Source organism: Vanacampus margaritifer, chromosome 15 (genome assembly GCF_051991255.1).
Source record: "Vanacampus margaritifer isolate UIUO_Vmar chromosome 15, RoL_Vmar_1.0, whole genome shotgun sequence".
Classification (NCBI taxonomy): domain Eukaryota; kingdom Metazoa; phylum Chordata; class Actinopteri; order Syngnathiformes; family Syngnathidae; genus Vanacampus; species Vanacampus margaritifer.
The window spans coordinates 15,671,062-15,694,911 of NC_135446.1; the positions used below are offsets into that span (position 1 = coordinate 15,671,062).

Below are 23,850 nucleotides of genomic sequence, written 5' to 3' on the forward strand. Positions count from 1 at the left end.
CCCATGAAGCAGGAAATAACTTTTGAAGCCGATTCCAGCGACGACGAAGAATCTCTCATGATATACAATCCTCCTCTTCCTCCTCCTCCATCATCTCCTTAAGCATCGAGTACATCTTCCAAAAGTAAGTTAAACTTCATTTTATTTATCTTATTACGTACATGTACATACTGTGTGTGTGTGTCTCGCTCTCTCTCTCTAACATACGTAGTACAGTACAGTACTGTACGTATTCTCTCCATTTTATTAAGTTTTTTTCAGTACAAACCAATGCAGGTTACTTGTACAAGCCTTAAACATACTTATATAAACCTTCAATATACTTATATAGGCTTTAAACATAAATTATAATACAAAATATAGCACTGAAGCAACTTACGAACAAATTCACCTTACGAACGATCGTCCGGAACGTAACTCGTTCGTAAGGTGGGGAGCGTCTGTACATATTAAAAAATGTTTGGTCTGGAATGTATCCGCCACTGTACAGGCTCTTCATAAAACGCACTTTCAACTAATCCCTTGGCAACAGTTTACCTGTATGTGACGCGGTTTGGGAAGGTGTAAACGTCTCCTTCCACTTGAGAATGGGCAACAGCAGGAGGTTTTCCGCAATTCGCAGGCTCGCAGCTGATCCTCGGCTCACCCCATCTGCCGTCCCTCCCACAGGAGAGGTGCGGGTACCCCCTTGGCTGGTAGCCGAGCCTGCACCTGTATATAACGGTGTCGGGGAAGGTGGCGCTGCCGCCCTGCAGTACAGTATTTGGGACTGTAGGCGGGGCGACAGTGCACCTCCCGCGGCCACACACAGGTACGCCGGGGCTCCACACCCCTCCCTTCTCGCACACGGCGTGAGCCGGACCGAGCAGCCTGTATCCGTCGTCGCACCGGAAGCGAACTTGGTCGCCGCAGGCGCGGTCGCGCCCCAGGACGGCCCCGAATTTCAAAAGTGGGAGGGCGCAGACGCAGGGTCGACACTGGGGCACGGTGCCTATCCAGAATCCTTGAGCTGAGCAGCGCAGGACGGGGTCGCCGACTACCGCGTAACCTTCGAAGCAGACGTACTCCACGACGTCATCGTGGTTGAAACTGGAGCCGTTCAAAAAGCCGTGGCTTATGTCCTCGGGCGGATCGCAGCTGATAACATCGCAGCGTGGCGCTGGTTTGTCCCAGAGTCCGTCTGACTGACAATGACGTGTTGGATCGCCGTTGATAGCGTATCCCTCGTCACATTCATAATTCACCTCGCTGTTGATGCCGAACTCTGACCCCAATATTCGCCCATGAGGTATTGGAGTGGGCTTTTCGCAGTGGGCAGGCACGCAGGTAAGAGACTCGTGACTCCAGGTGCCATCAGCCTGACAAACACTGACTGACTTGCCTTGAATGAGAAAACCGGGCTCACAACTGAGTTCAATCTCCTCGTTATAGACAAAGTCTTTGCCTTTGAAAGTGATATCAGTGGGGAGTTTGGGAGGACCACATGACACCAACTCACAATGAGGTTTCTGTCCATTCCATTTTCCATCAGCCTGACAAGTAATAGAACCACCGCCCTTGAGGACAAACCCGGGATTACACTTATAGTGTAGGACTTCAGGGTACACGAAGGCACCTCCGTGAGCTGTGCCACTAGCAACAGGCCCCGGGTCCCCACAGGAAACTGGACGACACACTGGGGCCTCATTGGTCCACAGTTGCCCCGATAAGCACTGCCTCACCGGCTCGCCCTCCAGCTCGTATCCTTCCTCACAGGTATACGTGACCATACTGCCTTGAGATGTGTCTGTTACGTTCACATGGCCATGCTGAGGGCTGGGGGGCGTCACACACTCGGCCGGGACGCAGGAGGGCGCCGTTCCGTTCCAGCTTCCGTCTTCCTGACACGTCAACCACGTCGGGCTGGTGAGGTCGTAACCTTTGTGACATCGGTACTCGATCGTTGTCCCGTGAAGGAAGCTCAGATCTCTCGGGGAGCCTCCCCCCAACTCCGCGGCCCTAACGTAGTCCCCGAAGTCGATGTGAGGAGGCAGGCCGCAGTCGGAGGGCACGCAGACGGGGACGGCGCTCGACCAGCCGAACTCCTCGCATGTGAGGTGGTCCTGACCAATTAACTGGAAGCCAGGGAAACAGCTGTAGAATATGGTGACGCCGAAGCCGTGATCCTGACCTTCCACGAAACCGTTTTCAATGGGCTGGGGAGGGGTGCAGGATATCTGCACGCAAACAGACGCTTCGGCGCTCCATTCCCCGCTTGCTAGGCACTTGAGAGTCTCCGGGCCTTGGAGGCGGTAACCGCGGCGGCAAGAGTAAGTAACACTGTGACCAAACTGAAGTTTGGTGAAGGACACTTTTCCGTTGGCAATCTGTTTGGGAGGTGAGCATTCGATTGGGCGGCAAGAAGGCACGCCTCCAATCCAAAGTCCCTTCTCTCCGCACAGGACAGTCGCGTTCCCCACTAATTGATATCCAGTCTTACAACTGTACAGCGCCTTGCTGAGGTACATCAGACCTTGAACATCAACAATGCCGTTAGAAATCTCCACAGGTTGAGGACATTCAACGGGAATACACTCGGGGTACGGATTACTCCACTTCCCACTGGATAGGCAGGACACAGAGTCTTCTTTTCTTAACGTGAAGCCGTCCATGCATTTGTAGGCCACCACGGAGTTGGCTGGAAAAGGCGGAGAAGGCGAGGAAGGCCCGCCGAATGATACATCAGGGAGAGGCCCGCAAAGCACCTGCTTGCACACAGGAAATGTGCCGTTCCACTCCTGGGAGGGCAAACAGCGGAGGATCTGCGGCCCCTCGAGGACGTAGCCGTCCTCACAGGATAATTCCACAGTTCCCGTTTCAAAGTCCAGGCCTTTCAAGACAAGATGGTTCTCCTCCAGCTGCGGCTCCGGACACTGCACGGGCGAGCATCGCGGACGCCTCGACTTGTCCCACCGGCCGTACTTGAGGCAGGTCCAGACGGCATCACCTACGAGCTCGTAGCCCTCGTCGCAGAAGTACTCCACTTTCCGACCCACCTGGAAGTCCGAGCCCTTGTAGTGTCCGCGTGCAATTTTGGGAGGCGGGTCGCAGGTTAAAAGCACGCAAGTGGGCGGGTCGTTGTCGGACCACTGGCGGTTGGCCTGGCAGACTCGCTCTGGACCCACCAGTCTGTAGCCGGCATTACAGGCGTAGATCACCTTGCTGTTAAAGGTGAATCGACCTCGGACCTTTTGAGGAGAAATCAGATCATCAGATGTGCATGTTTGTCCGTGTATGATGTCATGCCAGGTAGGGTTAGTGTACTATTTATGCTAGTACGCTCGCCAGTATTGTGCATGAAACTGTATGTGCCCTAACTCAATTAACTCATTCACTGCCATTGACTTCAAACATTCATTTGAACTATTTCTATTAGTTTAACATTTTTTCCACTTTTGTTAACAAGAGTGTGAAAAGTAAAAAAATGATTGTACATTTAGACCAGATATAAAATTTGTGATTAATCACGAGTTAACTATTGAAGTCATGCGATTAATTACAATCGCCTGACGCCCTAATTTTTAATAATCTTTTCTTTTTTTTGAAAAAAGATTTTTTTTCTTAAAAAAAAAGAAGATTATTTAAAAAATAAATAAAAATAAAAGATTATTAAAAATTAGGTCGTCAGGCGATTACATTTTTTAATTGTAATTAATCACATGACTTCAATAGTTAACATTTTATATCTGGTCTTAATGTGCAATAATTTTTTTCCTAGGTTTTCATACTCTTGTTAACAAAAGTGATTTTTTTTTTAAATAGAAATAGTTCAACTGAATTTTTGACGTCTATAGCCGTCATTGGCAGTGAATGAGTTAAAATTGCAAAACGCTATGTATGAAATCCGGTGTGTGCTCTGGGGCTAACCTGAATGTAGCCATTCTTGAGTGGCGGAGGTGAGGAGCAGGACACAGGAACGCAGGACGGTAAAACTCCGCCCCACTCTCCATTGGCTTTACAGGTCCGCCTCTTCTCCCCTCGGATCATGAAGCCTTTATCGCAGCTGTATGCCACGACGGCTCCAAAATTATAGTCGTTTCCGCTCACGTAGCCCCGATCGATGCTGTCCGGTTTGGAGCACCTCACGGGCATGCAGCTGATATCATATGGTCGAGGGTTCCACTCCCCTCCCAGAAGGCATCGCAGTGTTGCCGTGGTGTTGAGCACAAAGCCCTCCTCGCATTTGTAGCTGACTTCCGAGTCGCTCGTGTATTTAGGTTTGCCGAGTGAGTCCAAAATGGCGTGGGGGAGTTCTGGAGGGCGTAGGCAGAAGTTGGCGATGCAGCGAGGGGCCTCCTCTCCATCAGGGGGCGCCCACACGCCCTGAGCGTTGCACACCATCTTGGAGTTGTTGCCCGCCGTGTAGCCGTCGGTGCAATAATAATTGGCAGTGTCTCCAAAAAGCTGGTGGCTCTCGTAAGGCTCGGCGTGTTCAATGGCTGGCGGGGGTCCGCAGGACCGAGGCACGCACTGAGCGGAGCTGTCGCTCCACTCGCCGCTTGGCAGGCACTCCCTGGTCTCGGAGCCAATCATAGTGTAGCTGTCAAGGAGACCGAGAAAGTGAAGAGGGCGTTACTTTGGAATTTGGCAAAGCCGACCCAAGCCTACATGGGGCTCTAAATTAAAATTGATTTTGGGGTCCTCTGGTTCCGTCAACTTTGAATTTCCCCTTGAGGATTTGTACAGTGTAATTGGTTTATAATTGCTTATACATGCCACTTCAACATAGTTCCTTGGCACCAAGTTGATACAAGAAGGCGGCAAAGCACTATCTGGTTTAAAATGAAACACACCTCATTTCAACATAGTTCCTTGACATCAAGATGCCACGAGTTGGTGGCAAAGCACTTTTTTTTCAGAGTGAGGTCACTGGTGAAGGTGACAATAGTGTTAAGAATTAGGGGTGCACCGATCACAATTTTCTGGCCGATCACCGAACTCCGACCTTTTAAAAAGTCTGACCCGCCAATCCCGATTTTTCCGATCTCGATTTTTTTCCTAACAAGCAGCATACACCTTCAGAGTTCTAATCTTATTTTATTGGAAAACATTGAACAATATCTGTGAAATAATACAAACGGTGGCTGACTTTTTCAGACCTCTGAGGAGGGAGATGAGATGGGTGGAAAAGATCGTTTTATATTTAAAAAAACGAAGGAAATCAGAACTGATAAATCGGCTGGCCGATCGATCGGTGCCCCCCTATTAAGATTAACAAAAATAATAATAAAAAAATGTTGAATAATTAGCTCTTAAAATGAGTAAAGTAAAAATCCCTAATCATTAATCAAATACTATTTTAATTTCATACATTTAATGTTTTATGCTACTCTGCCTTTTCCCATGACTACTCCAGCTAACTGTTAATCCCCTCTTGGGGGCCCCTAATGGTTGTGGGGCCCTAAGCAGGTCCTTAATTCACTTAAGCCTTGGGCCGGCTGTGACTAAAAGGTGTTGGCATGTTCACATTTTTTTTTTAGCAAAGCCGTGTAATTAAATTTACCCTTCCTTGCAGACATAGTGCACCTTATTCCCCAGTTCATAGTTCCCTCCTTGAGTCACAGCATCTCTCAGGGCTGGGGGGTCGCCACACAGGATGTTGACACAGCGGGGATAGGGCCTGCTCCACTCCCCTGTATCTTCACAAACCACTTCCGCGGGGCCCTGTGGTCTTTGCGCAAACAAACACTTGCAATTACATCACTCGAGTTGTGACATCAAAGCTGATTTTGGGCCTGGATGGGCCAATGAGTGCGAACAGGAAATCCTGAACAATCATAAATGCTTTTGTGCACGAAGCATTGTTGGATCTTGTAAGAATTGATTCCGGGATGTTTTTAAATCTAATAGAAGCATTTACTCATACCTGAACCCTTCCACACAGGTGTACGAGACGGTCGACTTGTACGTGTCTGTGGAGAGGGTGTAGTAAGCGTTCCGGACAATCGGGGGTCCGCCGCAGGACACTGGATGGCAGACAGGTGGCGTCCCGCTCCACCTCATATTAGAAAGACACTGGAACTCGTAGGGGATTTGAGGAAAGAAACCTTTCATACAGCTGCAAGCAAAGTTGAGACATGCGTGTCAAAATTCAGAAATCCTGTCAAGGCTATTTGTTCATAATGACTTTTGGTCATAAGCCTTTTTGTAGTACAGTTAAGAATCACAAACCCAACACGCAACCGCAACGACATGTTTTTTTTTAAGGGTACCTGAAAGTCACCTTGCTTCCGTAGGTGAAGTTGTTTCCTTTCATGTCGGAATTCTCTGGAACAGATGGCGTTGGGCAAGATTGGGCTGTTGCGCAAACACGGAGGAATGGTTAAAAAACAATTGCAAACCTAATTCGTCATTGAGCACCCGTTGCTGCGATATGCCAGCACGTCCGCCATATTGGATGTGGCAAAAGTGCCCGTAAAGATATACAGACGCTCCCCTACTTACGAACATTCGAGTTACGAACAACGGTACATACGAACATGTCTGCGCGCATGCGCGCATGCCAAAAAATGTTCGGAAAGAGATGCTGTAAGTTAGATTTTTTATTGCGCACCTTTTTCCGAGTACTGTAGTGCTTCTTTCCGCCGCTAATACCGACGCTTGGCGCTGTGAGAGCTCACCCAGCATTGGAGGCTCAGCAACGTGTCGAGGAGGGGGAAGAAGAAGAAACGCCTGTCGCTCATAGATAAAGCCATCGCACTCTTCGAGCAGCAAGACCCAAATATTGAACGTTGCCCAAAGGTTGCGAATCAATTGAATGATGCCATACAGTGCTACCGCATCATTTATGATGAAAAAAAGAAGAAAACTGTGCAATCGTCGTTAGATCGCTTCTTTCGGCCAGTTTCTAGTAAATCCTCCAAGGAAGATACTCATCAACCCTCATCTTCTTCTCCGCGGCCCTCAACTTCTTCCTACATTGAAGTTACGGAGGAGGAAGTAACTTTTGAAGCCCATTCCAGCGACGACGAAGAACCTCTCATGATATAAAATGCTCCTCTTCCTCCTCCTCCTCCTCCATCAAATCCTTAAGCATCGAGTACATCTTCCAAAAGTAAGTTCAACTTCATTTTATTTATCTTATTACGTACATGTACATACTGTGTGTGTCTCTCGCTCTCTCTCTCTAACATACGTAGTACAGTACTGTACGTATTCTCTTTAAACATAAATTATAATACAAAATATAGCACTGAAGCAACTTACGAACAAATTCACCTTACGAACGATCGCTCGGAACGTAACTCGTTCGTAAGTTGGGGAGCGTCTGTATTAGCAAAACAGAAGTTCTGCCAGTCACCTCTGCAGTACGGAACGGGCTCGTCCCAACTTCCTGTCTCCAGGCACTGCAGTTGAGCCGCTCCGATTAATTCGTAGCCATTCTCGCAGTGGAAAACCACTTTACTGCCCATCAGGAAGTTACTGCCATCTCTGTGGCCGAAATCGGGTTCTCCTGGTTGGTCGCACTTGACGGGCTCTGCTCAAACAACAAATAGATAATAGTATTAAAATAAGAGTAAAAAGTCATTTTAAATGTTGTGCTTTTTGCGAAACTACTTTTCCTGAAGTACAGAAGTGGATAAGTGCTTCTACTTTTACCAGATTTAGTGAAGTATAGTGTACTCTACTTAAGTACAAGACCACCTCCGCCTTTACCTGTGCAGTTTTTGCCGTCGCCACTGTACGGGTGGATACAGGTGCACGTGTAAGAGCCGTCAGTGTTCCGACAGCTCGCGTGACCGTCGCAGTCCGATCCCAGGGCGCACTCGTCCACATCTCAAATGCACACAAAGCATCACATAACACATACCGCACTTCCGTCTTGGTGGATTCATAACATAACGTGACGTGAAGTACCGAGACAAGCCGGCGGATTTCCTCCCCACTTGCCGCTGTTGGAGCAGTGCACCTTGGCGTCTCCCAGCAGGTAAAAGCCGTTGTTGCACTGGTAGACGACTGAGCCGCCGGCGTGGAAGTCGTCCCCTTGAAACTCGCCGTTGTCCAGGGGTCGGGGAGGCCCGCAGGATACTCCTGTTAATGAAAGAAAACATCACCCTCACTGAGAAAAAGCATCCCACAAATGCACATTCCTTGCCATTTCCTCACTATTTAAAAGGGACATAAATAAGCTTTGCGACAATAAAGGACTTTCCACCAAGAAGCCAAACATTTATTTACGTTCACAGTTGGGAAGAGGGTGGCTCCACTCTCCTTTATTTTGGCACTGGAGAACTGGCTCCCCCATCAGGTAATAGCCGGGATCGCATGACAGCTGAACTTGGGTGCCAGGACTCACCTCCACCGTGGAGGCATGAAGGTGAGGCGCAGCATTCTCCAGCTGTGGGCAGTCTGCAAACAAACAATCAGGTCACACTGGTCGCAATTGCTTCATGATTGACCCGCGACCAATCTTGGGAGGAAGCCACTTACCAGCACAGAAAATGCTGCTGAGGTTCACTTTGACTCGGCCCAGACCACCACTGAGAAAGTCCGGCCAGGCGAGAACGTTCCCTCTGTGAGGGACGTGGGAGTCGGGGCAGCTGCTCGCAAGGACCTTGATCTATAAAATAGCATAGCGCTTTAAAATCCTTAGCACTCCGTGTACTAAAACAGCAGTTCTTAAAAAATAAATGCAAAAGTATTGTACAGTTTTTTTTCCTCTCTCTCTTCAGGAGAGCTCAGTATTGTTCATTCGATTTGACATCATCATTGCTCTCCTTTTTTTTTAAAAAAACAAATAAATTTAAAAAAAATTAATAAATGTTTTTTATTTTATTTTATATATATACATATATACACATATACACACATATATATATATATATATATATATTTTTTTTTTTTGTATGTGTATGTGCGTGTGTGTGCGTGCGTGCGTGCGTGCGAGCGTGTGTGTATTCATCAGTTCACCTAAAGCCCATTAAAAAAAAATCCCATACTAATAATATAATATAATAATAAATTGCCAAATGCAGAAACATCAATGTAAGTTATCACGATGTGGTGGCTCTCGCTAACAGACAGAATTAAGTAACCAGAATTAGGTTAAAAAATTCTATATACGTAGACCATGTTTCTATAAATTTTGATATTCGGTTTTTATTTGAGGCAGATATTTTTGCCATTAAAATGTGATTTATGAGGAGGTTAGACCATTGGTCGATATTCAGAGTTTGTTTATTTTTCCAGTTAACAAGAATTGTTTTTTTAGCGATAGTAAGGGCTACAAGTGTAGATTGAAATTGTTTATGTGGTAAGTCAGTTGTTGTTAGGTCACCTAGCAAACACAAGTTTGGAGATAAAGGTATCCTACAGTCCGAAATAGCGGAAAGTTTTTCTAAGACTTTAGTCCAGAAATACATAACCGGAGTACATAACCATAAAGCATGAACATAAGTGTCTGTAGTGTTTTGTAAGCATTGGAGACAAATGTCGGAGTCTGAGAGTCCCATTTTCTTCATCATATATTGAGTAATGTATGTTCTGTGAATAATTTTATATTGGATAAGTTGTAAATTTGTGTGTACTGTTAAATACAACTGAAGTGTACTGTACTAAAACACATTTCTATTTTTTTTTTTTTGCCAATGAATAATAAAACAATGAGATTCCATACATACTTGTTGGGGTGTTAACTCGCGATCCCAGATGTTGAGCTGGCTGATGGAGCCAACGAAGGATTCCACAGGGTTGAAGCCTTCACCTCTCTGGTCTTGGTCCTGACCCAATACCAGCGCCCCTCCACCTGCAGGACCAGGGTCAAGCCTTAGCCGTTAACAAACATAGGCAAAAAAAAAAGAAAAAAAGAGAGTCTTCTACTCTACAGTAAGCCCTCTCATATTCATGGATCCACATTTATTTTTTTGTGCCTTTGCCGAAACCACCAACAATGCCACAAAATGGCGCCAAAGCCATGTTGAAATAGGAAAGTAGTAAAGTTGGTACATGTACGTTTGTATGTTTTGCAACGAACAGAAAGGGTTTCCTGTACTTGTACACTACGATTGCAATCCGCCGCATGTGATGTGATAAGAGGATAGCACTACACCTGGGATACTGGTGCCGACTGACAGGCCTTTGCCTCCATCTGAGGGCTTGCCGTTGATGTAAATCCTCCAGTCGCCATCCCAGCTCCTCCAGGACACCCCGATGTGGTACCAGCTGCCGGTGTTCACCGCCGGGCAGTCGGTAATTCGCTCCTTACCGTTCACATACAGCACCCACCTGCACGGACAAAGGAGCCCCCTTATGTATAATGTATCCTCAAAAATGATACACCTTTTGTTGTTTGGGGGGAAATTCATGCAAGCTGTCAGATTTATGTGATTACAAATCAAAATCTTTTTTTTTTTTTCAACTGCAAAAAAAAAAGAAAAAAAAGAAAAGGAGAGCAATGATGATGACATGTCAAATCGGTAAAATTACCGAATGAACAATACTGAGCTCTCTAGGAAAACAAAAAAAAAAAAAATCAAAATCATATTAGAGTTTTAAACCCCAAATCTAATGTAAGTATGAGTAATTGGTTCAGTATGTTTTGTTTTATCAGCACTACACTTACTTTGAATACGACATAATAATAGATAACAAATAATTTTGTGGACTCCAAGTTATGTCTCATAGACCCCAGTTTGAGAACCACTGTATTATGTGTATTACTGACCCGTTGTAGTCTATGAGAAGAAAAGCGTTATCGCTGCCCTCCACGGCATAGGAGATAGGCGTGCCATAATTTGTGGTGTCCGACGACCTCATCCAGAAGGTGCACGTGATCTCCGTAAGTGTCGGCATCACTCCATCCATCAACACGTAACCGTGGATACCCGACACCTCAAAGTCCAGGTTGAAGGCGGAAGACATTTCTGGCAGGAAGGGGGGGGGGGGAAAAAGTTTTTATCCAGAGTGATAAAATATCTATTTCAAATCATCCTCCTCTCACGGGTAATTTTTTTTTTTTTTTGCATGATCTGTCCTATAGTACCTGTCTCACACCTGGTTCCGTTGAACCCAGGGAGGCAGCGGCAGGTGTAGGACCCGAGACCGTCCAGGCAGCTGGCCCCGTTCACACAGGGGTTGGGGTCACATTCGTCCACATCCACCTCGCAAAGTGGACCTGTGTAGCCTTCCACACACTCGCACCTGCAAATTAAGAACATTTATGAGATACCTTCCCATATATAACTATGAAAGTCACTAGTGACTTACTGCTAGGTTCATTTAGCTTTGGTGTCAAATTTATGGATGAAGCTAAAATGCACTAGAACCTTTTCAGAGACAGAGCAGAGAGTATTGCTGTCAGTTTGTATGTGTAAGTTTATAATTACTGTGAACAACAATGCTAATTTCCCTTAACGCGTTGATGGCGCTTTGCATTATATGTTAGCATTAAGCTAATGGACAAAATGAAAACTGCTTAACTCTTTGACTGCCAAAAACGTTAAATAACGTTTAGTAAAATCCTATGGAGGAGTGCCAAAGACGTTAAAAGACGTTTTTTTTTCAAAACAGAGGTGAAACTAACCATTTTCTATTGTTGATTACTGAAAAACGGAATAAGGTAGAAATAAACTTTTTTTTCTGATGAAAGATGAGAGTCCAATCTTTCATTTGGTAGTATGTGTGTTTCCATAGTCCAAACACATCATTTTCTGTGGACCTTGAAAGATCAGTCAAAAATGCTTAAATCGGCTGGCACCCACGGCATCCCTTTTCTGAAAACGGTTGGCAGTCAAAGAGTTAATGTTTCTGTGTTTGCATATTTTCTGTTCTCTAACACCAAATTTTACCAAATTTTCAAGGATCTATTCCTTTCAGTGACTCTTTCAGTCTCTCTGCACCTCCGCTGCAACCTCTGACTCTCAGTAAACAAACCAAATGAAATGGAACTGAATGTAGCAAATCACCTGAAATCATTCACGCCATCCAGACAGGAGGCGCCATTAAGACAGGGGGCGCTGCTGCATTCGTCGACGTTGACCTCGCATCGGTCCCCCGAGAAACCGACGGCGCAGTTGCAAGCGAAACCGCCCGTCAAGTCCTCGCACACGCCGCCGTTCTCGCACGGGTTGCAAAGACACTCGTTGATTTCCATTTCACAGCGAGGCCCTGAGGAGGTGGCGCAGGCAAAGAATGCAAAACTTGCGTTTTTTGGGAAAAACTGAAAGTATTTCTAACCTGTGAAGCCGCTGGCACAGCTGCACGTGAATCTGTTGACCTCGTCCACACACATGCCTTCGTTTAGGCAAGGGGAAGAGAGACATTCGTTCACCTCCGCCTCACATAAAGAGCCTGAAACAAATGGTAGGGGGAGTGTCAAGTTGAATCGCGTTGAATGTCATGTTTATTTTCAGTCTTGTTTACTCCCTGTCATGTTTAGCTTCTGTTTTCCTTGTGTTTTCCCCTTGTCTTGTCATTTCCTGTTTTATTGTGAAAAGTCTGACTCCTCTCGTTTCAGGTCACTTGCCCTTCCTTGTTTGGTGTCTTTGTCAACCCTGATCCCTGATTGTGTCCACCTTTCCCCATTACCCTCATGTGTCATCCAATCAGTGCCCTCAGCCAGGTGTGTCTTGTTATGTCATTAGTGTTGGTGTATTTAGTCGGTTGTCTCCCTCCGGACTGTGTCGGTTCATTGTTGCCACTGTCGTAAGTCATTCGCCACGTCACGCTGACCTTTTTGCCTTATCAGGATCCATGTCATGCTGTTAGTTTTGCCTAAGTTGTTTTGCCATGTTTAGCTTCATGTTTTGTTAGTTCCGTTTATTTTGCACTTTGAAGTTAGCTTTTTGATTAGAAATTAAAACCTCTTTATTGGACTGCACCTCTGCCTTCCCGCATCTGGGTCCTAAAGCCCCCACCTTACTGACATTGAAGAGCTGGGTGATTCGGCCGTTTTCATCGAAGATAGTCAACACTGCCAAATTAGAGACTTTTCCAACCCCTTATAGTATTGTACAGTGGTACCTTGGCTCACGAACTTAATTGGTTCCCACAGAGAGTATGTGAGCCGAAAAGTTTGTCTTCCAAACAAGTATTTCCCATAGGAAACCATTGAAATGAGAATAATCCGTTCCCAGGTCCCCATAAAACACAATTTTCTACTAAAAAAAAGCCTTAAAACTACACAAAATATACCTTATTTTATGTATAATAAATGTGCTATTGTATTGTAATTAAAGAACTACACTGTACTGTATAATAAAGTGTTTTTATTTGCAAAACTTGCAACTTGCCTTTGTGATGGTGCAGTAGTTGAAGGCTTGATGGAATGGAGTGGGAGGAGGAGGGAGGGAGTTACTGTTTGGAAGGAGAGTCCTCCGGTGTGGCTTCTCTTCTGTGCTTCTTAGCAGACTCTTTATCCTTGTTGCTGACTAAAAACCTCTTAATTGACACCTGTTGCTTTCTGAGTTGTAAGGTCTTACGAAACTGAGGCATCACATTATCATTCATCATGTTGATGATTCTCATAGCTACAGTCTTTTCTGAATGGTACTGTTCGATAAAAGCCTGCACATCACTCCACTTAGTAGTCACATGGTCTTGATGCTCTCACTTGATGCTGCAGCCATCTCCTCCTCCTCGTCCTCACATGACAACTCCTGAATGGCTTCCTTCCGCTTGTCCTCTTGAAGGCGAATCAAATCCTCTGACACCCTTAGCCACACACGCACCCTTAATAGCTTCCTTGTTCTTAAGGATGGTAGCAATGGTAGACTTAGCGTACTGGTACTGGGACGCTAAGTCACACAAACGCGCACCTCGTTCGTGTTTGTCGATGATCTCCTTCTTCTGCTCGACAGTAATTTTCTTCAATGTCTTCTTAGGCTTAACACTAGCCTGTGGTGGGGTCTTTTTCGGTCCCATGGTAGCAAAAGTACACTCCAAAATGATCCAAAATGTCTACCGAACACAAATCACGTCCGCACTCAAACAAAGGGGGCGACGAACTGGGATGCCGTGAGCGTGCGTCAGCTTCTCGTGATTTCTCGCGTCGCGTGATTTGGTTCGTCCGCCGAAAACTAGTTCGTCAGCCGAGACAAAATGCTCGCGAATTTAATGTTCGTGAGCTGAAGCGTTCGTGAGCCGAGGTACCACTGTATTAAAAAAACTAAAAATAACAGGCAGCATGAGTTGAATCATTATCACATAGTTTACCCGAGGACACTTATTTTCACATTGTCAATTAATTAGAGCTCATTGCTAAGGATAACGACTTGAAGGAAAAACATTTGAAGATTATATTTGAAGGCCGAATCACCCAGCCCTATTGCAATGGTATATTTTAATTTTTTTTACTCTAGTAAAAATTTGAAGAATTCCTACCTAAAAATCCTGCCTTGCATTGACACTGAAACTCTCCCATGCCGTCCTTACACAGGCCTCCATTCTGGCATGGAGCCGAGTCACAGTCATCGACGTCGACCTCGCACTTGGCACCTGTTGAGGAGAGACTTCGTAATCCTGAAGGCCTCGAGTAGTAGCTACACATCGTCGTTTTTTTTTTTTTTTTAGATTTTCTCCCCTGTAAGGGGTCCTGGTCTAAACGAGTCCAGCTCTCAGTTTACCTGTGAATCCAGGCATGCACGTACAGACGTAGCCGGCTCCGACCTCTTCGCACGTTCCCTTATTCTGACAGGGATTTAGGAAACACTCGTGGAAAACCTGCTGGAACAGAACGGGATGAAGCACGACTCACGGGATGAAAAAAAAAAAAAAAAGAAAAAAAACTTGTGGTGAACCTGGCTGCTGGCTTGGTAGTCATCGATGACCTCGACCTCTGGAGCGGCAGTCACGCTCTCCTCTTTGGGAAGAAAGCTGGAGCCAAAACCTGAGAATAACACCAGGACAAACAAAATAATTATTTTTATAGTAATTACAGGTGAATGTTGAAGAGATGATGCTGAACTAAAATGAGAAGTTAATGCAAAAGGTGAAATGTACAATGCAAGACATGAAGTCACAATGGTTTGAATTGGTTTATAAATGTGAAAGGAGGAGGTAAATATCTCTTTGGTTGGCAACTTCATAATGAAAATGTAGACATTTTTGTTGTGATAAATAGTTCCGTTTATGTTGTGATTTTGAAGTTTTTGGAAACAGAATGTAAATCTGTAGAATTAGTTTGAGTTTTTTTTTTGTTTGTTTTTTTAATTATTTTTTTCCCCCCTCCAGAACAGAGAAAAAAAAAATTGTTTTGAGTTTTAATCTGGGAATTTTAGTGTGGAAAACTATGGGAATGTTCTATATAAGTCCTGAATGAGCTCAACTTGAGTTTTAACTAGTTGAGAAATGTGGAAGGAGGAAAGAACTTTATTTAATTTGTGAATTTTACTGTAAAAAAAAAAAAGTGGGAGTTTGGGAAATATGATAAGTTGTTATATGTCATGAATGAGCTTAGCAGTTGGAAGTCGAAACGGTTTGAACTGTTTGAGAAATGTGGAAGGAATATGAATAGGTCCATTAACTCATTCACTGCCATTGACGGCTATAGACGTCAAAATCAATTTGAATTATTTCTATGAGCTTAACATTTTGTTAACAAGAGTATGAAAACCTAGAATTTTTTTTATTGTACATTTAGAACAGATATAAAATGAGTGATTAATCGTGAGTTAACTAGTGAAGTCATGTGATTAATTACAATTAAAAATGTTAATCGCCTGTCGCCCCTAATTTATTATTTTTTTAATGAATTTATGGCAGTGAATGAGTTAATATCAAGAAAGAGCTAAAGCGCTTGAAGTCAGAAAGTAAGAAATGACACTTAAGGGGGTCGATATCACTGCTGAACTGGCACGGAACTCTTACTTGAACAATGCTGGATAGTGGTTGCCCCGGTAACCGTGGTGGTTCCATAGAAGGGGCAGGACAAGCAATAAGAGCGCCCGTGATCCGGCTGGTAGTAATCCCTGGGGCAAGCGTAGCAGGGAACCAGACCGGTACGGGAGAAATGACCTGCCGAACATGGAACTGCAGAGGAGATAAAGACAAGAAATAAAGCGATTCTACTTCAACTGAGGTTGTTGCTGATAATGAAAAGCGGGCTGTCACCTCCGCACTCCATCTCGTCCACTGCTCCCCGGGTGACAGTGGACGTCTCGTCAGGACAGACCAGACACTCCCTGGCGCCGAACCCGGGCTGGAAGTGACCCAGCGGGCAGGACTCGCATATCTCCAACCCATTCAGAGAGTGACTGCCAGGCTTACACTGCCCTGAAAACACATTTTGGCACAGAGGTCGCTGCTTTTCACACATTTATTTCCATCCAAATTCAGGAAGTGGGACGATTTCAAAATGAACGGCGCGCACCTTTGCATTCGGCAATGTTGCGGGAGTGCAGGTAGGCAGTCGAAGTCTCCGCAGGGCAAGATTTACATTCCAGCTGACCCTCCTGGTCCTGGTAGGACCCCAGCCAGCAACTCTCACATTCATTATACTCCAGGGAAAAATACGTTCCTACCGGACACTGGACTGTAAACAGCGCACACAATCAGCATCAAGGTGGACAGCAAATAACGGAAGAGTTCCTTCCGGCCCACCTACCGCACATCCTTCCTTTGAGGACCGAGCCAGGTCTGCAGAACAGCGAAGCCTTTCTGCTCTCCAGAGACTTGGCGTCAGCTACGATCATTTCCGAAGACACGTGGAAACTGGACAGCGGCTGCCTGGCCAGCGTTCGCTTCAGGCGATTGGTAAGCTGCTCCAGGGTTCGCAGGAGCCTCCTCTGATTGGCCACCTCGATCGAGTCGTTCCTCGACAGCGGGAGAGGGACGCTTGCTGGCATGATGAGCACAGTTTAGAAGCTTTTCTGGTCATGTGGAATGATTTTGAAAAATAATCAAACTGCGATTTTTTCCTCCCAACAGTATCGCGATGGCAATCAAATATGGAATAAAAATTTTCTAGGTCATTTTCCTATGTATTTTTTTTTTTAACAAACACAAGTAATACATTCATTTGTGTTATAATAAACAATATACGATTGAAGAATTAACATGAAACATGTAGGCTATTTATTATTCAATTATTATTTTCACAAAATTCCAGCTAACAAGTGTAGGGCAAACCAAAGTCAACCAAACTTATCTCGACATTGTAACCAAATTAGAGCTGTCAAACGATTACATTTTTTAATCTGATTAATCGCATCTTTTGATTAATCACGATTAATCGCTTAATAAAAAAGTATTTTTATAATCAACATTTGAAATTTGAAGAGCACCGTTTACGTGTTAATTCTTTTAACATTTAATGTTATGAGGACGTCTTCAATATTTTTTTGATCCACTGCACACGCTCATCCGCCTCTTTTTCTAATAAGTTAATTACTTGCATAATTTAAAATGGGAAAAAAAATGACCCCAATATTTTGACATGAACAAATATTCTAAATGTGATACGCAAACATTTATTAAATGTTTTACTTTAATGCATGTATTTATGTTTATTGCTCAAACACAACCTGTACTACCTTAAACGTAGTCATCCGCAATCACGCTAAAGGATAATTTATGATCAAAATTAATAGTTAAAATTAATTAAATTAATTTTAATTAATTAAAATTAATCTGCATTAATTCATGATTAATGCAATAATTTTTTGTGATTAATTAATCAGTTAACGCTTTAATTTTGACACTAAACAAACACAAAACATATACATTTACAGCATATAAAAACCTGAAAATCTCCATTTTTCTACCTGTGATGTTGAAAAAGATCTGGATCTTCTGGTCCCGGGTGGGGCCCCGGATCTTTCTGTGCCTCTTGCTGCGATGGCGACTTTGCTGTCTCCCGGCGAGCTGGCGGGCGCCCGTGGCAAAGCCTGACTCAAAATAGGCATAGTCTTGTGCTTCCTGAGGACCCCAACCTCCTGGTACTGAGGGAGAGTAGACATAAAGATAGATGAACCCAATTCCAACCTCAAACCTTCATTCTAAATGTAGGTTTAGTGGAACATACCGATTGCGAATCCATTCTCATAGTCGTAGTTGTACTCCAGACAGGTGCCTTGTGGCATCACCTCCAGTTTGCAGGTGACTTCATCACCGCTACAAATATTTGGGAGCTGCAAAGAAAGGAAATGTAAAAAACAAAATTGGGGAGAGGGGGGAGCATTGTAAAAGTAGCTGCTTCTCACCATGCTCCCCAATTTGGATTTCAACTCCCCCGTGAATGACTTGAGCAAGTCTAAGTCATCACAGCGTGAGGCTTTAAACAGCATCTCAAACGGCTTCAGCCCGTTGTTAGCCACTCGGTTCACTGAAAAAAAAAAAAAAAAAAGTTTCAACAGGGAGTTGACTTACAGGCTTCAATGTAGTCAAGCTAGCTGAGCAATTTAGGCATCTTGTGTTGTGCTCACCTGAGCAGTCGGGTCTGTTTGGGGAGTAGGGTGGCTCCCACAAACCGTTGTGGGCGCAGAAGTAGCTGTGCACCGCCTCCTGAGTCAAACTGTAACCCTGTTTGCAGTGTAGCGTACAATTGACGCCTTTCTCTTCCTCCAAGCAGATGAACTCTCCGTTAATTGGGACGTACGGTTGCTCGCAAGTCGTGCCTGGACAGATAAAGATATAGTCACTATAGGGAATACTTTCTGCATGCGTTGACGTCATTATTTACCTCGCACAGTGATGCTGATGTTGCAAGTGCGGCTGTTTCCTGCCGCATCGGTGGCAGTGTACTGGACCAGTGTCTCTCCTACTGGGAACAGCGAACCTGGAGAATGGCTATTGGTCACCGACAGGCGGCCGCCTTCAAGAAACACGGATAAAGAGTCAAGCTGAGTCCAAGTCATATTTCAACATGTTAAGGTGTTATCCTGCAGGGGGCAGCCTTAGTCTTTGTAGTGTTTACTTTTCAGGGTAAAAATGCATTTAAGAAGTATTGAAGCTGGCATAGGTAGATCAATAAAGATACATTATTTCTATGGGGAAGGTGCTCAAGTGGGGAAAAAAAAACTGCCACTATTTTAAGTGCCTCTGATTAATTAAATAGCGTAAAAAAAAAAGCCTACTCAGAACATCTGAACTTTGTTTGGGAGGTCCCATTTTGCTTGATAGCCATCATAGCCAAAGGGTGTGCGCACTTGTGCAACCACATAATATCAGTTGTTTCTTTTTTCACATAGCCACGTCAATGTTTATAAGGGGTGTGCACACTTGCGCAACCCTTTGTCATTAAACATTAAACAACATCAATTAGCAGCAAGGCAAGGCTTTGACTGAAAAACTCCCACACACACTACAGAATTAAATATGCTCATACACGTAACTGAAACTCTCAGGGTACTGTTTTTTTCCCCCTGCCCAGTGCCCACAAACACCTGAATTGCTCTCTCATTCACACACACTACTCTACTGGCTCTCACATAATTAGGTAAATTCTTTTCGCCCACACACATTAATGAAATACTCCCACATACAACTGAGATGCTCACACACGCTACTGAGATTTTTATCGCTAAATGAAACGTTCTCAGAACAACTGAAATGCTCTCTCTTTCTCTCTCTCACACACGCACACACACACTACTACTGAAACACTCTCACGACTGATTTTTTCATCCACACACAACTGAAACAATTTCGACACTCACCATTGAAACTTGTACACAACAAAAACACTCTCACACACTACTGAAACGCTCCACTCATACAGATTTTTTTTTTCACCCTAACGTTCACTACTTTTTTCGCTCACATACTACTGGACAGCTCTCGCTCATTCTCGCTAATTCTTGCCACACAACTGAAACACTCTCACACATATCAATGAAATGCTCTCATATACACAACTGAAGCTCCTGAGGCGCAAAACCTGCCCCATTACAGCACTTTAGGGTAGCGAGCAGCTGGGCTGACACACGTCTGGGGTCTCCCTTTCCAGCATATATAAATATATACGTATCGTATGTGTGCGTGTCTGGCGAGTGCCGGCTATATTTAGATCTGGCATCAGGGTGTGGGCCTGGAAAAACAAAACACTGACGTTGAAAACGGAGCTGGGCTGACGTTGTGCGGTAGGCTGTTATTACATATGTGCGGGTGGGGGGGGGGGGATTCTGCAGACAGGTGGTCGCCGAGGGCCATGTGAGAGTGACTAAGTACAAACAATAAATGTGTGTGAAAATACGTCCAGGATACATAATATCCATTATGCTAAGTTGGCACAAGGAGAAAAAAAGATTCTTTGAAGCGATTCAAAAGTGTGTGAGAGAGTGTTTCAGTTGTGTGTGACAGCATTTCAGTAGTATATGAGAACATTTAGTTGAGAATGTAAGAGTGTCGCGGAATTGTATGAGCAAAGAAGTTCAGTAGTGGATGTGAGAGCATTTCAATAGTGTGCGTAAGAGCATTTCGGTAGTGTATGAGCATATTTAAGTAGTGTGTATTTCTGTTGTGTGAGCGTTTCAGTAGTGTATTACAGTGTGTGAGAGGCAATTGTTTACCTAGTTCCCCATCTATGGAATTGTTTAAATAAAATGTACTTTTTTTTAAACTTTTATTCACATACAGTTGTTGAATAGGTAGTTCTAAGAGTCTTTTTCTACACACGTATCAGTACTTCTGCTTAAGTAAAGAGTCTGAGTAACTTAGCCACCTTTGCCACACAAGGAGCAAGACGGTAAATGACACCACTCCGAAATCCAGTTTGTCATCTTTCACCGCAACGGTTTACGAAAACAAGGCAGCTCTAGAGCAGTCAGTCAATGTGGCGGCAGAGCAGCAGGATCCGGACAGGAAGCCGAGGATGCAAATTAAGGCCTCTGCTGGCCACAGCGGAGAAACATCACAGATGTGTGTGTGCGTGTGTGTGTGTGTGACCTCGAACGTCATTTGAGGCATGTTTTTTTTTTTTTTTTAAAGCGTAGAGATTTAGAGCAGTGAAGATTTTGTGGCCAAGGTCAACCTAATTTTTGAGATGGACAGTATTTTTTGTGTGTATATTTTATAATGTTGTAATAATTATTTGAATATTTGTTCCATAAATTAAAATTTTAAAATGTAAACATGAGTGAAATGTTCAATTATAAATTCAAATAATAATTCACTTTTACATTTTAATATTAAAAATTCATTTAATAATTAAAAATGGTTCAATTAGTCACAATACTATCTTCTAATATACAGTATATGTTTATAAATTTAAATACACCGATGATAAATTATCCTAATGAATTAAATAATTGTCATTTTTATTTAACTATAATTTAATTTAATCAATTTTAAAAAATTATCTACTGTATATCTTACTGATATTTTATTATTGAGATTAACCCAATAAATTATATAAGTGAAATGAATAAAAATACAAGTGAATAAATACTCCTAATCAATTATGTAACAAATACTTCAAATAAATAATTAGTATTTTACTGATTTTGTTATTTATATTAAAAAAATAATGAAAAAAAAACCCACTTATGAATAAATAGTCCTAACTAGGGCCAGTCTGCCGATTTACTAGAACGATATTAACACTTTGGTAAAATTGGTAAAAAAACTGGCCAATTTTTTGCAAGTTTTTTTTTTCACAAGACAAAGATAATGACATTCAAACATTACTCCCTGCAAAAAAAAAAAAACACCCCGCACCCAGACGAAGAAAAAAAATCAACGATTTCTGCCAAATTTGCGCTCTGGTTACAACAGTACATCAACGTTTATATTGTTAATGTGTGGGGGGAAAAAACAATGGATTGAGTATGATTTTCCCCATTAGAGCATCTGTTTTTGGCAATGGAGTGACACATTCACTTCAATACTATTTCTCTCCCTTTGAGACAATTACAATCCATCTTTCATCTAATGTCTCGAAAACGAAAAAAATGCACACACAAACCAATCCCCTTTTTTTCCAGTCACTCACTGGAAAAAAAGATCTTGTTTATCCATCACGGGGGGAGAAGGGGGTGGTAGCAGAAAAGAAACCGCTGGAGAGCGGTCGCCAGACATACCTGAGTTATCGGAAAACTGCGGCTCCTCCCAAACCGCCGCCGTCTCCGCGTCCGTGGCCTGAACCGTGGGCGGGGACCTGCACCTGTCAATCACCGGGGGCTCCGTATCTAGAGACGACGGTCGCACATGAAAATAAGTGTAAAAAATCAAATCAAAAGGTGAACGGTGCTGTCAGTGCTTAACCACATGTTTCCCATGAAAAAACACTTAATGAAGCTCCACCCCCCCCCGTAGTAACATATGGAAATGTTCATAGAGTTTTTTCCGCCTGCCTACTGGGATTACAGACATGTTTTTTAACTTCTTTTTTTTTTTTGCACCTGCTGAGATGAATGAGTAGCCTTGAGTGACTAACGTCGGAAGACGTTTCCTGTAAATGTAAGGCTACAATTACTTCTTACTAGGCTCACTGCGTTGGTTGCCAGCCAATCATTGCGCGGAATGAACGCACAGAAATATTGAAATGCTGCTGAGTAATTGACCTAAAAAGCCCCTAAAAAGTTATATAATTGTTTACAGATGTCACAAGTTGACAGCAAAGCACTACTTGTGTCTAAATGTCTCAACTCATTTTCATATCTTTCGCCACCAAGATACAAAAAGATTTTTCAAATGTCAAATCTTGGTTACCAATGACAGTGACGGTGAAAGAACAGTTAGCCTGGTTCCCGGAGCGGTCGGCCGCGATGTAGGTAATGGTCTCCGTTCCGATGGGGATCAGTTGCGGGGGAGTGTACACCGGTTTCACCTGCACCGCCACCTATAGGAAGAGTGACATACTGTCAGGGAAAAAAAACACCCAAAAAAGCATTCTTGTAATGTTTTTGCAAGGAGATCGAACCTCCTCTTTGGAGTTGTCGGTGGCAATTGGAGCGTTCCAGACCACGTGAGCGGTGCTGCGCCGGTCATCCGTCTCTGCGACAATCTTCTCGGGGCACTCGATCCACGGGGGTTCGACATCTGAAGAAGCACAGCAAAAATGTCTCTGTGTCCAATCGCTGAAACGCTGCGCACACGATGGAATACCTTTGCAGACCGCCTTTTGGACATTGGCGGTCCAGTTCCCCGAGCCGAGACACACCGCCTTTCTGTTTCCATGGAGACTGTATCCTTGGCGACAGGTGAGCATGCAGGCGGAGCCCGGGGACGCCGCCCTCTTCGTGCAGGCGGGGGGCGACACCAGGATGTTCTTCAGGGAACCAATCGGGGGACAGCGTGCCTCTGGGAGGGAAAGGGCCAGGTAGTGAGATGCACTTGACACGTTAACACAGGTTGCTACTCATGGATATGCAAAACAGTTTTGGGAAATATTTAGACACAATTTTTTATCTTTACAGAAAAAAAAATCTATGCCATAGTGACGTATTATTTTACTTAAAAAATGAGAATCCAAGGCTCCTTGTAAATTCATTATTTAATCTTTGCAGATTTTTAAGCAATAATTTCCCCCAAAAAAAATTATGAATAAAAACCCAAATTTTCAAATTTATTTTGAAATTAATTTTATTATTTTTTTATCTCATTTTTTAATTTTTTTAAATGTATTTGTATTTTTATTTATTTAGGGATATATATATATATATATATATATAAATATAAAGATATTTTTATATATATTTATATATATTTTTTATATATATTTATATATATTTATATATATTTTATATATATATTTATATATATTTTATATATATATATATATATATATATATATATATATACAGTATATATATATATAAAGATATTTTTTTTAATTTCCATTTATATAGATTTTTTTGCATTTATTTTTTTTATTATATTTTTTGTAACCATTTTTATTTTCACCTTTATTTATTTATTTATTTAGTCATTCATTTA

At 43.3% G+C, this 23,850-nt stretch overlaps 1 protein-coding gene across 6 annotated transcripts in view; it reads right to left on the minus strand.

The window, feature by feature from the left end:
- The window catches only part of svep1 (sushi, von Willebrand factor type A, EGF and pentraxin domain containing 1), a 60,202-nt gene that overhangs the window by 10,441 nt on the left and 25,911 nt on the right, over positions 1–23,850 (minus strand). For 4 of the 6 annotated variants that reach the window (XM_077543864.1, XM_077543866.1, XM_077543862.1 and 1 more), the window contains exons 8-39: positions 23,020–23,214; positions 22,835–22,953; positions 22,624–22,753; positions 21,993–22,100; positions 18,656–18,787; positions 18,399–18,590; positions 18,177–18,298; positions 17,999–18,104; positions 17,739–17,915; positions 16,580–16,813; positions 16,346–16,507; positions 16,087–16,248; positions 15,844–16,005; positions 14,775–14,863; positions 14,601–14,700; positions 14,359–14,472; positions 12,214–12,327; positions 11,943–12,144; positions 11,021–11,178; positions 10,703–10,901; positions 10,088–10,263; positions 9,660–9,784; positions 8,470–8,599; positions 8,218–8,388; positions 7,897–8,070; positions 7,696–7,815; positions 7,340–7,516; positions 6,252–6,336; positions 5,906–6,097; positions 5,543–5,710; positions 3,907–4,579; positions 538–3,227 (exon numbers count right to left, since the gene is read on the minus strand). In XM_077543864.1, the coding sequence (XP_077399990.1) occupies positions 538–3,227; positions 3,907–4,579; positions 5,543–5,710; positions 5,906–6,097; positions 6,252–6,336; positions 7,340–7,516; positions 7,696–7,815; positions 7,897–8,070; positions 8,218–8,388; positions 8,470–8,599; positions 9,660–9,784; positions 10,088–10,263; positions 10,703–10,901; positions 11,021–11,178; positions 11,943–12,144; positions 12,214–12,327; positions 14,359–14,472; positions 14,601–14,700; positions 14,775–14,863; positions 15,844–16,005; positions 16,087–16,248; positions 16,346–16,507; positions 16,580–16,813; positions 17,739–17,915; positions 17,999–18,104; positions 18,177–18,298; positions 18,399–18,590; positions 18,656–18,787; positions 21,993–22,100; positions 22,624–22,753; positions 22,835–22,953; positions 23,020–23,214 (7,858 nt within the window). The remainder of the gene's footprint in view (positions 1–537; positions 3,228–3,906; positions 4,580–5,542; positions 5,711–5,905; positions 6,098–6,251; positions 6,337–7,339; positions 7,517–7,695; positions 7,816–7,896; positions 8,071–8,217; positions 8,389–8,469; positions 8,600–9,659; positions 9,785–10,087; positions 10,264–10,702; positions 10,902–11,020; positions 11,179–11,942; positions 12,145–12,213; positions 12,328–14,358; positions 14,473–14,600; positions 14,701–14,774; positions 14,864–15,843; positions 16,006–16,086; positions 16,249–16,345; positions 16,508–16,579; positions 16,814–17,738; positions 17,916–17,998; positions 18,105–18,176; positions 18,299–18,398; positions 18,591–18,655; positions 18,788–21,992; positions 22,101–22,623; positions 22,754–22,834; positions 22,954–23,019; positions 23,215–23,850) is intronic. The other 2 variants (XM_077543865.1, XM_077543863.1) reach the window with 1 other exon arrangement.